Raw genomic sequence first — 12370 nt, forward strand, 5'->3', positions numbered from 1 at the left:
TTTGAAAGCCTATCCTGTTTTTCACTGTGATATATTGTCATTTCTTTTATCAGATCACCTGATAAGTTCTTAATTCTCTGTCAAGAATATGGCTGTAGGAAAAGGACGTTTTCAAAGTTCTGAAAGGACTACTTCTCAATGTGTAATCATGCTAAGGAATATAATCACTATCAAACCTGACTTGTTCTGCTCTCTAATTTGGGATCAGAGCTGGATGGGAAATTGAGGAGTTGGATGATGTTTCATTTACATGCCTCATGACATCAATACATGCTCATAGCAAATGTTTTTATTTTCCTTTTCAGTGTTTAACCTTATTGGCCCTTAGTAAATCTTGGGTCAGCTAAAGCTCAGTTCCTAGGGGCATTTAAGATGCATAAAGAAGTGATACTTTTCCTAGCTAAAATATGTTTCTTCTCAGCAGGTTGTCTACTTATAAAAGACAATGACTACTGATGAAGCTGCCAAGAACAATGGAGAAAGCCCCGCAGCAGCTGTTGCTGAACAGGGAGAGGATATTACCTCCAAAAAAGATAGAGGAGTATTAAAGGTGAGGCCACAAGGATGAATGACATTTAGGGAAATTTGCTATCTGGAAAGATTGTTAATAAAAATCTTTTTTTGTTTTTTTGGTTGGAGGTGGAGATAGATAATGTTTATTGAGGCTTACTAAGTACAAAACACTGCAGTTAAATTCCCATTTTGTCTTCATAACTGGAGGTTTATTTTTAATCCCAGATTATAGATGGTAAAACTGAGGGCCAGCTAGGTAAATTAACTTGCCCCAAATCATATATCTTAGTAAATGCAGATCTGGGGTTTAGGTCCAAGTTACGTCTGACTCCAAAAGGCTGTGTCTCTCTATTCTCAGAGTGTATAAATGGGTGATTATTTTAATATAATATTTAAGTATATTAAAGCTAGCTAATGACAATTCAAAAGACTTTTTTAAAAGAAAAAGAAAAGCTAACTTGCAGAGTTCAAAAGGATTGGTTTTTTACATACAAATAGAATTCCTGTGTGCAGTGAAGGTATTTTTTTGAGGTTTCATCAGAGAATATATCTCACTTTTGAATTAGCTTTCCTCCTTAAAAACACTTTTTTCATTCTGTAATTAATCATTTTTACATTGTTTTTAATCTCACAGTGGTTTTGTGAGACAGAGTCCTTTTTGATTCTTCCGTTTATGTATGGAAGATATGTATGTGTTATTATTTCGTATAATAAAGAGAGGTTAAATGGTTTTAGTCATACTAAGTTCTTTTTTCTCCTACACTGTTGTTATGTGTTCAAGTTTTGTATAATTAATTTTTTTTTTGCTGAAAAGATTATCTTAAACATTCTAAATATTACCACTAAGCTGAGTTTTAATATCTCCTTGTGTTATCAGTAGCAAATGAGAATTTTTTTAGTTTGTTTTGGCTAATCTTGCTTATGTGAAAGCTTTTTTCTGCGCCTGAATTTCTTCCAAATATACATGTTTTACTATTAGCTTGCTGTATGCCAAGCCAAAATTTGAAGACTTGAACCTGTAGAATAAGGGCTTTATGCTATCTATAGCATAAGATGTATATTATGATATCTTCATTCAGAGGGCTTTTCAACCTTGTAGCTCTGTGAATTACTCATCCCATACTCCAGAATGCCTCTCAAGACAGTGGAAATTCTGTGGGCTATCTGCAGCATCTCCCTACCTCTGTTTAAGTTCTTCTCTTTCATCTTTTCAGAGCACTGGTACAGACAGCATGGCCCCCAACTTGCCTGAGGCCCTGCTTTGTTCTAGGGAGTAAATCTAATAAGATTTTTAGGCTTGTAGGAAACATTTAGAGATTATAAACCCTTTAAATCTTATGGTTTATCACTGTCTAAAGCCTCATGTTTCACCATGGCTTTTGGTTAAGATTAAATAGGTCTTTTAACTCTATCACCTAGAGCAATTTAGTAACCTATCTGTGATGAAGTTTCCTCATTTGTAAACTTAGAGTAATAATACTGCCTACCTCATAGAATTATTGAGATTACATAAAGCATTTAGCACAGTGCCATGATTGTAATAATCTCTCTTATTAACTGTTACTGTATATATTTTTTAAAAGACCAAGGCAGATCTGGGAAGTGAGAAACTAACCCAGGAAGATAAAATTTCTTTTTGGAGCTTACATTTTTAAAATGAATTGAGACTAGATTGTATCCTTAAGACAGCTCCAGATTTAGGCACTAAACTCATCTTGTTGGGGAAACCGGAAGTGATACCAGAGTATCACTTGCTGATGTGAACAGCTCTGACTCCGTGGTAGCCATTCATCCCATATGCCCAGTTACTTGGTTATAGTCCTAGAAATGCAGATTCCCTCCAGGGGAGGCTCAGGCTCCTAAATACTGCATGCAGTTCATGAACACGAGCACTTCTAGAATATCGTGTGATTTCTTTTAGATTAACTTTTTTTTTTTTTTTTTTTGCGGTACGCGGGCCTCTCACTGTTGTGGCCTCTCCCGTTGCGGAGCACAGGCTCCGGACGTGCAGGCTCAGCGGCCATGGCTCACGGGCCCAGCCGCTCCGCGGCATGTGGGATCTTCCTGGACCGGGGCACGAACCCGTGTCCTCTGCATTGGCAGGCGGACTCCCAACTACTGCGCCACCAGGGAAGCCCTAGATTAACTTTTTTGAAACGTTTTTTACCCTTGAGTACTAGAAGGGCAGTAATGATTCTCCTTTTTTTTTTTTTTACTAGCACTTAATATAATTTTTTAAACTGTAATTATTTTTTCCCAGCTGTATTGAGATATATTTGAAATATAACACTATGTAAGTTTAAGGTATACAGTGTGATGATATGATACACATGATATGTGTATCATGATATGATTCCCTCCCTCTCCTGGAGGGAATCTGCCTTTCTAGCACTATAACCAAGTAACTGGGCATATGGGATGAATGTCTACCATGGAGTCAGAGCTGTTCACATCAGCAAGTGATACTGTGATATCACTTCCGGTTTCCCCAACAAGACGAGTTTAGTGCCTAAATCTGGAACTGTCTTAAGGATACAATCTAGTCTCAATTCATTTTAAAAATGTAAGCTCCAAAAAGAAATTTTATATATGATATGATACACTTAAATGTTTTGAAATGATTACTGCAGTAGGGTTAGTTAACCCCTTCATCACCTCAGATAATTATTTCTTTTTTGTGGTAAGAACATTTAAGATCTATTCTCTTAGCAGCTCTCAAGTATATGATACAGTGTTGTTAATTATAGTCACCATGCTGTACATTAGATCCCAAGAATTTATTCATCTTATAACTTGGAAGTTTGTACTCTGACCAACATCTCCCCATTTTCCCCTAGCCCCTGGCAACCATCATTTGACTGTCTGTTTCTGTGAGTTCAGCTTTTTCAGATTCCACATATAAGTGATATCACACAGTATTTATCTGTCTTTATTTATCTGAATAATATTCTATTATATATATATATATAAAATATTATATAATATATATATACCACATCTTTATCCATTATTTCTTTGAGATAGTGATTTCATTTCCTTTGGATTTATACCCAGAAATGGAATTGCTGGATCATATGGTAGTTCTAGTTTTAATTTTTTGAGGAAACGTCATACTGTTTTCCATAGTGGCTGTCCCAGTTTATATCCCTACCAACAGTGTACAGGGTTTACTTTTTCTCCACATCCTCATCAACACTTGTTATTTCTTGATTTTTTGATTATAGCCATGAGTTCCTTGTATATTTTCAGTATCAAATAACATGGTTTGCAGATATTTTCTCCCATTCCATAGATTGCCTTTTCATTTTGGTGATTGTTTCTTTTGCTGTGCAGAAGCTTTTTTAAAATATATATATACATTTATTTTATTATTTTATTATTTTTTTGCGGTATGCGGGCCTCTCACTGTTGTGGCCTCTCCCGTTGCGGAGCACAGGCTCTGGACGCGCAGGCTCAGCGGCCATGGCTCACAGGCCCAGGTGCTCCGCGGCATGTGGGATCTTCCCGGACCGGGGCACGAACCCATGTCCCCTGCATTGGCAGGCGGACTCTCAACCACTGCGTCACCAGGGAAGCCCAATTTATTTTATTATTTATTTTTGGCTGCGTTGGGTCTTTGTTGCTACATGCAGGCTTTCTCTAGTTGCAGTGAGCAGGGGCAACTCTTCATTGCAGTGCACAGGCTTCTCATTGCAGTGGCTTCTCTTGTTGTGGAGCATGGGATCTAGGCACGTGGACTTCAGTAGTTGTGGCTCACGGGCTCTAGAGCACAGGTTCAGTAGTTGTGGCGCACGGGCTTAGTTGCTCTGTAGCATGTGGGATCTTCCCGGACCAGGGCTTGAACCTGTGTCCCCTGCATTGGCAGGCGGATTCTTATCCACTGTGCCACCAGAGAAGCCCACAGAAGCTTTTTAGTTTGATGTTCCACTTATTTATTTTTGTTGCTTGTACTTTTGGTGTCATATCCAAAAAATTATTGCCAAGATTAATGTCAAGGAGATTTTCCCCTTGTTTTCCTTTAGATGTCTTATAGTTTCATATCTTATATTTAAGTCTTTCATTGATTTTGAGTTAATTTTTGTGAGTGGTGTAAGATAGGGGTCCAATTTTATTCTTCATAGGGTTATCCAGTTTTCCCTACATCTTTTACTGCAGAGATTATCTGTTCCTCATTGAGCCTTCTTGGCTTCCTTGTCAAATATTAGTTGACTGTATATGCTACGGTTTATTTCTGGGTTCTCGATTCTGTTCCATTGGTCTTTGTGCCTGTTTTTATGTCAGTACCATTCTGTTTTTATCACTATAGCTTTTAATATAGTTTGAAATCAGGAAATGTGATGCTTCCAGTTTTGTTCTTTCTCAGGATTGCTTTGACTATTTGGGGTCTCTTATGGGTCTGTACGAATTTCAGCTTTTTTTTTTTTCTATTTCTGTGAAAAGTACTATGGGAAATTTTGATATGTCTTGGATTGAATCTATAGATGCTTTTCAGTAGTATGGACATTTTAACATTTTTAATTCTTCTGATCCATGATCATAGGACACCTTTCCATTTATATGTGTCTTCTTCAGTTTCTTTCATCAGAATCTTATAGTTTTCAGTGTATAGATCTTCCACCTCCTTGGTTAAATTTATTTCTAACTATTTTATAGTTTTTGATGATATTGTGAATGGGATTTTTTATTGAGGTATAATTGACATATAACATTTTATTAGTTTCAGGTGTACAATATAATGATTTGACATTTGTATGTATTATGAAATAATCACCACAATAAGTCTATTTAATGTCTGTCACCGTACATAGTTTAAAAAATTTTTTTTGTGATGAGAACTTTTTAGATCTATTCTCTTATCAGCTTTCAAATATGCAATACAATATTATTAACTATCGCATCATGCTGTACATTACATCCATGACTTACTCTGTAACTGAAGGTTTGTACCTTTTGACTCCCTTTACCCATTTCTCCCACCCTCCCCTCAAACTCTGACCTCTGGCAACCACCAATCTGTTTCTGTTCTTTGTATCTATAAATTTAGTTGTTTTTTCTTTACTTTCTGTCTTTCTTTCTTTTTAAGATTCCATATATAAGTGAGATCATGCGGTATTTGTCTTTCTCTGTCTGACCTATTTTCACTTAGCATAATTCCCTCAAGGTCCATCCATGTTGTTACAAATGGCAAGATTTCACTCCTATTTTTAAAATAAGTTTATTTATTTATTTATTTGGCTGCACTGAGTCTTTGCTGCTGCTTTCTCTGGGGCTACTCTTCATTGTGGTGCGTGGGCTTCTCATTGTTGTGGCTTCTCTTGTTGCAGAGCATGGGCTCTAGGTGCACGGGCTCAGTAGTTGTGCCTCTCGGCCTCTAGAGCGCAGGCTCAGTAGTTGTGGTGCATGGGCTTTGTTGCTCCGCGGCATGTGGGATCTTCCTGGACCAGGGCTCGAACCCGTGACCCCTGCATTGGCAGGCAGATTCTTAACCACTGCGCCACCAGGGAAATCCCGGTTTCATTCTTTTTTATGGCTAAATAATCATCCATTTTGTGTGTGTGTGTGTATACATATATATATATATAAAACATATACAAATATATATATTTTATTTATCCATTCACTTATTGATGAACACAGGTTGTTTCCATATCTTGGCTAATGTAAGTAATGCTGCAGTGAACATGGCGAGGGTGCATATATCTTTTTCAGTTAGTGTTTTCCTTTCTTTGTATAAATACCCACAAGTGGAATTGTTGGATCATATGGTAGTTCTACTTTTAATCTTTTGAGGAACCTCCATACTGTTCTCCGTAGTGGCTGCATCAATTTACATTCCCACCAACAGTGCAAGAGGGTTCCCTTTTCTCCACATCCTCACCAGCACTTTTTATTTCTTGTCTTTTTGATGACAGCCATTCTGACAGGTGTGAGGTGATATCTCATTGTGGTTTTGGTGTACATTTCCGGGATTGTTTTCTCTATTTCTTTTTCAGATATTTTGTTAGTGTGTAGAAACACAACTGATTTCTGTATATTGATTTTGTAATCCTGCAACTTTACTGAATTCATTGATTAGTTCAAACACTTTTTTTTTTAATTTTATTTTTTATTATTATTATTTTTTGCGGTATGCGGGCCTCTCACTGTTGTGGCCTCTGCCGTTGCGGAGCACAGGCTCTGGACGCGCAGGCTCAGCGGCCAGGGCTCACGGGCCTAGCTGCTCTGCGGCATGTGGGATCTTCCCGGACAGGGGCACGAACCCGTGTCCCCTGCATCAGCAGGCGGACTCTCAACCACTGTGCCACCAGGGAAGCCCCCAAACACTTTTTTTGATGAAGTTGCAGTAATCATTTTTTTTCCTTTAGAATGTCTAGGCTTTTGAGCTAAGAAAGTTATAGAATCTAAGTTCACAGTGTTTATGTGGTGATATGAGGGTGGGGCAAGGAGGATGCATCTCAAAAAAGAATTTAGGAGCAAATAATTGAATTCTTCAGATAAAAATTCAGACCCTTCCCCAAAAATGATGTTTATTGGACATTAGCTACCATCCTCTGTTATCTAATAGAAATGATTAATTTGGCATAAGTGATTGACAGAATAAATTATACACCACATGCCTGGATTTGATTTTCTTTTCCCAGAACTGACCAACTGCATTAGTGGCTTGCTCTGCCAAGAACAAAATAAATATACTGGATTTTATGATAGTTAAATGTTTTTCAACTTGGAGCTTTTTGGCATTTCCTTTACTAGAACACAAGTTATTCAGTATCATATCAAACTGTGCAGTGGTACTGTTTTTTTTACACTTTGAATATTCTTCAAATAGTAGGAAGTATAACCTTTATATCAGGAAATTGGGCTTTTTGAAATTAAACTAGACTAGTGGAATCTAGTCAAAAGATAATGTTTTTAGCAAAGGAGAGAAATAAAAATCTCACCTTTGAAACTTTGCTTCAGACTTCTTTTTGAATGTTTTTGAAAGTCCACTAATCTTTTTGGTCTAATTCAGTTTGTACATGGACTAACTCTGTGTTTTGAAAGATTTCAGTGTCAAAAGATGGGGCATTAAACCAGTGAAATAAGATCTATTGATTAATTATTTTGAGAGAATAGTGTGATTAACAATACAATTAAATATAGCATTAAAGATTTAGAGTAGTACAGGATAATTTTGTAACAGTGAGGATCATTGAGAGAACTGGGAGGGAAGCCTTTAGAAAGGACAGACAGTTGTTTGCAAATGTGCCTGAGTGATGTGGAAGGGACTGTGTGACCTCTTTATTCTCTGATTAGAAATAAAATGTTTAACCTCATTTTTCTTGACATTTGTCTTTTCTAGATTGTCAAAAGAGTGGGGAATAGTGAGGAAACCCCGATGATTGGAGACAAAGTTTATGTCCATTACAAAGGAAAATTGTCAAATGGAAAGAAGTTTGATTCCAGTCATGATCGAAACGAACCATTTGTCTTTAGTCTTGGCAAAGGTAAGAGGGTATTTTTTTTTTGAGTTGTGTTTTGCTTAGATTTATTGCTATTTATATTATATGGGAGCTGGTGGATCCTATCCTTGCCAAAAGTAAAGATATTTTGGAGCAGTAGTTCTCATGGATCCTATCCTTGCCAAAAATAAAGATATTTTGGAGCAGTAGTTCTCAAAGTGTGGTCCGTGGATCCCTGTGGGGTCCCTGAGATACTTTTAGGGGGTCCATAGTGTCAAAATTATTTTCATAATAATACTAAGATGTTTATTTATTTATTTATTTATTTATTTATTTATTTATTTTACTGTGTTGACATTTGCACCGATGGTACCAAGCTGCAATGGTGAATATTTGCTGGAGCCTTAGCACAAATCTAGGCAATGGCACCAAACTATACCATTAGTATGCCCTCACTCACTGTTCAAATAAGAAAAATAAAAGAAGGCCAGTATCACTTAAGAATGTCCTTGATAAGGTGTAAAACATATTAATTTTATTAAATCCTAATCCTTGAGTTTCACATTGTTTTGATATTTTGTGACAGATGGGAGAGCACACATAAAGCACTTCTGCATCCCCAACTACAGTGGCTATCTCAAGGGAAAGCACTTGTGTACTTGTTTTAGTCGAGAGCTGAACTAGCTGCATTTTTTCCATAAAGCAGCATTTTTCTTTTTTTTTTTTTTGAGGTACGCAGGCCTCTCACTGTTGTGGCCTCTCCTGTTGCGGAGCACAGGCTCTGGACACGCAGGCTCAGCGGCCATGGCTCACGGGTCTAGCCACTCCGTGGCATGTGGGATCTTCCCGGACCAGGACGTGAACCCGTGTCCCCTGCATCGGCAGGCAGACTCTCAACCACTGCGCCACCAGGGAAGCCCGAAGCACCATTTTTATTTGAAAGGGCAAACTATGATTATTCAGACTTGATTTTTCCCTATTTGGCAGATATTTTCTCGCAAATGAATGAAGTGAGCCTGTCACTTCAAGGACAACAACTGACAGTATTTGTTGCCATTGAGTTTTCAAGTGAAAATTACAGTTTCGGAAAATTTGTATCTGCTACTCAGAGCTTGACAGCTTCCCAAAACTTAAAAGACTTCTGTTGAGATCAATGAGTATTAATGAATGTGATTTTTAAAATATCATGAAATGAAATGTGTTAACATTTGGAAGATTGTGTGACTCAGTGAACAATATTTTCCCAATGACCAATGCAAGACGTTATAAAATTATGCATGAGTAAAAGGTCCATTTGATGTGTAAGCTAGACCAATGGATTTTAACATAACATAATATGAAAAGTTCATTGATAACGGTTTCAGATTCCACATTGCAACTAACCTTTATGAAACTACCACTTGTCCAGTTTTGATGTAGTATCAGATTAGATTCATCATTATCTGAAAAGGCTATTAAAAAACTCCTATCTTTTCTAATTATATGTGCGGGTTTGGATTTTTTCCATATACTTCAGCCAGACATTGCAACAGTAGGTATGAGAATCTGGTTGTCTTTTATTAAGTCAGACACATTTTACATTTGTAAAGTGATAAAACAACGTCTCTCTTCTCACAAATTTTTTTCTTTTGGGAAATATAGTTATTTTCCATAAAAATAATTTATGTTAACATATGAGGTTATTGTTATTTTAAATGAACTGGTAAATAACTGTTAAAAAATTTTTTAAATACGGTAAATATCAATAGATACAGCATACAAACAAAAGGACTTAGGGTCTTCAATTTTTAAGATATAAAGGGGTCCTGAGGGAAAAAAGTTGAGAACCACTGTTTTAAAATCTTAAATGTGATTTTTTACTAATTTCTTTACAAATGCTTTTAAATGTCTTCAGTTAATTTAGTATTCTTATTGTTTTTAATCTTGGAAGAAGAATAATAGCCCATACATCAAATTGAACTTTGTGGACCATGTGGCTTGTTGGAAGTTAGTGGCTGAATTACAGAGTCATTTTATTCTTATCTGCCACAGATATAGCAGACTTCTAGTTTGTTCCCAGATCAAGTGTAGGAGAAAAGGGGCGATCCCCCTCATTCACCACCATGGCTCAGTGTTGAATAATTCCTTTCTTTTTCTGACTCTACACCTTAGTCGAGTTGCTCGCTAAGCAAGGATGTGGGACAGGAAACAGCAAGTAGCTAAGGAGTTAAACTCTTTCTGCCTCTCTGCCTTCCCTGGTACCCACAGGCATTTGTATGTCATGGTGATTTCTGCTTCCTGTACAGCTGTACTCTCTCCAAGCTCTAGTGCTGGCTGTGCCACTGCTCCCTTCTCCTTTGGGTCCTCAGTGAGTTAATGGCTCATGTGAGATTAATCTTGTGTTCAATAAGATAGCAATCAAAATCAAATACAGATTTTTTTTTCTTAACATAGCAGATAAGGATGACGATTAACAACTTTTTTTCATTTTTGTTGATGTAAGGATGTGAATTTCCAGGGCTACCAGCATGGCTGTGGCATCATTATTTAATTTAGATGACCTAAGAGTAAATGGCCTCATCAGACCTCTTTGTTCCCACTGCCCCCCGCCTTTGAATTTCTGTCTTGAAGAAGTTGGTAGGTTTAAGATAATAGGTCTCCTCTCAGCAGTTATCTTTGCAAGTAGACTTAGAATTGCTTCTCTACCCAGATTTTCTCAGTAAAACATGCAATGGTGAATGAGTCTTTCATCTTTCCTAGAATTTTGAGCAGAGAGAAAAGAGGCAACTTCCAGTTGACTTGGTACCTGTGGCACACCTATCTAGAGATAGTGTTGTCTCAGGGGGAGAGCATCCAGCTGGGTGTTGGGAAGCCAGGGTTCCTGTCTTTGTTCTTTCCTGTGGTATGTTAACATGAGTAAGCCACCTAACCTTCCCTGCTCTTACAAAAAGGAAGCATCTGTAGAAGAGCTTTGAGATTAATCCTGAGTCTAAGATTCCATTCTTGTATATTCTGCAAAGAGTACAGGAACAAAAACTGTAAAGGACTAAACCCAACACAATTACAGAACCTTTAGAGGCCCCCTTAAGATGATAATTAGAAATATGAGACTAGAACAATATCCCTCTGGTAAAACTTCTATAACATAATGGGTTCAGTTGCCTATAAAACAAACATTGGTTAGGCAGTTTATAGTTTTATACCTATATGTTATGGCAGTAGCTACTTCATAACATAATGAAGAAAAATAATATAAATAACTGTAGCACAAATATTGTACATTGAACTCTCTTGATCCCTTATATTGTACCTCTCCCAAGGGAATAAATAGAAATATTTCAGTGGAAAGTCACACTGATTTTGGGGTTCTGTTGAGACTTCAGTATTTAAAATAGAATCATAGGGCTTCCCTGGTGGCGCAGTGGTTGAGAGTCTGCCTGCCAATGCAGGGCACGTGGGTTCGTGCCCCGGTCCGGGAGGATCCCACATGCCGCGGAGCGGCTGGGCCTGTGAGCCATGGCCGCTGGGCCTGCGCGTCCGGAGCCTGTGCTCCACAACGGGAGAGGCCACAGCAGTGAGAGGCCTGCGTACCGCAAAAAAAATAATAATAATAAAATAAAATAGAATCATAAGAACTTATCTATAAAAATTGCATTAAAAATACACGTACCATAAGTATAAATTTGAGGTATACCTACACATTGTTTGTATGTGTCTGTTGTTCTTTTCGTACCATCTTTGATACTCTGTGCTTCACTTCCCTCATATGTAAAGTGATGATAATAATAGTATATACAATTATATGTTGAGGATTAAATAAGATATAGTATACACTGTTGCTTAGCACTCAGCCTAATACATAGTAAGCACTCAAATCTTTTATTACTGTTGTTGTTACAGTACTGGGATTATTGGCTGGCTTTACAATAGAGTGGCAAGAGCTGTGTTACAGCAGTTTGGGTCCTCACTCCTATTTACTATGCCTGCATACAGACCTTTTGAATGCTTAACCATCTTTTTTAGCCCCAGGAAGTCTGGAAAAACAACAACTGGATCAATCTAAGACAATTGGTTATCACCACTACAGAATATGTTACAGATATTAGAATGATGATGGTTTCCCTCACTGGATTTTCTTAACTAAATCTTTGTTATATGTTCTGAATTCCTAGAACTGTGTCCATAACCCATCTTAAAAGAAGTTGAAATAAGAATGACTCAGGATTTTCAAGTATACTTCCACAACAGGGGTTCTGTTCTTTCCCTTTCCCTGTCTGCAGCAAATATGTTATCACTAAAATTGTGAAGGGATGGGTTTGGGGGCTGAAAGAATTGTATCTACCTCTGTTCTTATAAGTAAATCCAAGGACACTAAAGCTTCACCCCTTCCCCATCTACCCCTATAAAGGTCTGGTGATTTCTGATAAAAGGCTACT

The 12370-nt window shown here is 37.4% G+C and overlaps 1 protein-coding gene across 13 annotated transcripts in view; it reads left to right on the forward strand.

Annotated features, from left to right (window-relative positions):
* The window catches only part of FKBP5 (FKBP prolyl isomerase 5), a 102307-nt gene that overhangs the window by 40861 nt on the left and 49076 nt on the right, over positions 1-12370 (forward strand). For 8 of the 13 annotated variants that reach the window (XM_079934469.1, XM_079934467.1, XM_079934459.1 and 5 more), the window contains 2 exons: positions 425-550; positions 7856-8000. In XM_079934469.1, the coding sequence (XP_079790595.1) occupies positions 446-550; positions 7856-8000 (250 nt within the window). In that variant the 5' untranslated portion in view covers positions 425-445. Of the gene's footprint in view, positions 1-421; positions 551-7855; positions 8001-12370 lie in introns of all 13 variants that reach the window. The other 5 variants (XM_079934468.1, XM_079934461.1, XM_079934462.1 and 2 more) reach the window with 1 other exon arrangement.

Source organism: Stenella coeruleoalba (genome assembly GCF_951394435.1).
Source record: "Stenella coeruleoalba genome assembly, chromosome: 10".
In the NCBI taxonomy this organism is placed as follows: Eukaryota; Metazoa; Chordata; class Mammalia; order Artiodactyla; family Delphinidae; genus Stenella; species Stenella coeruleoalba.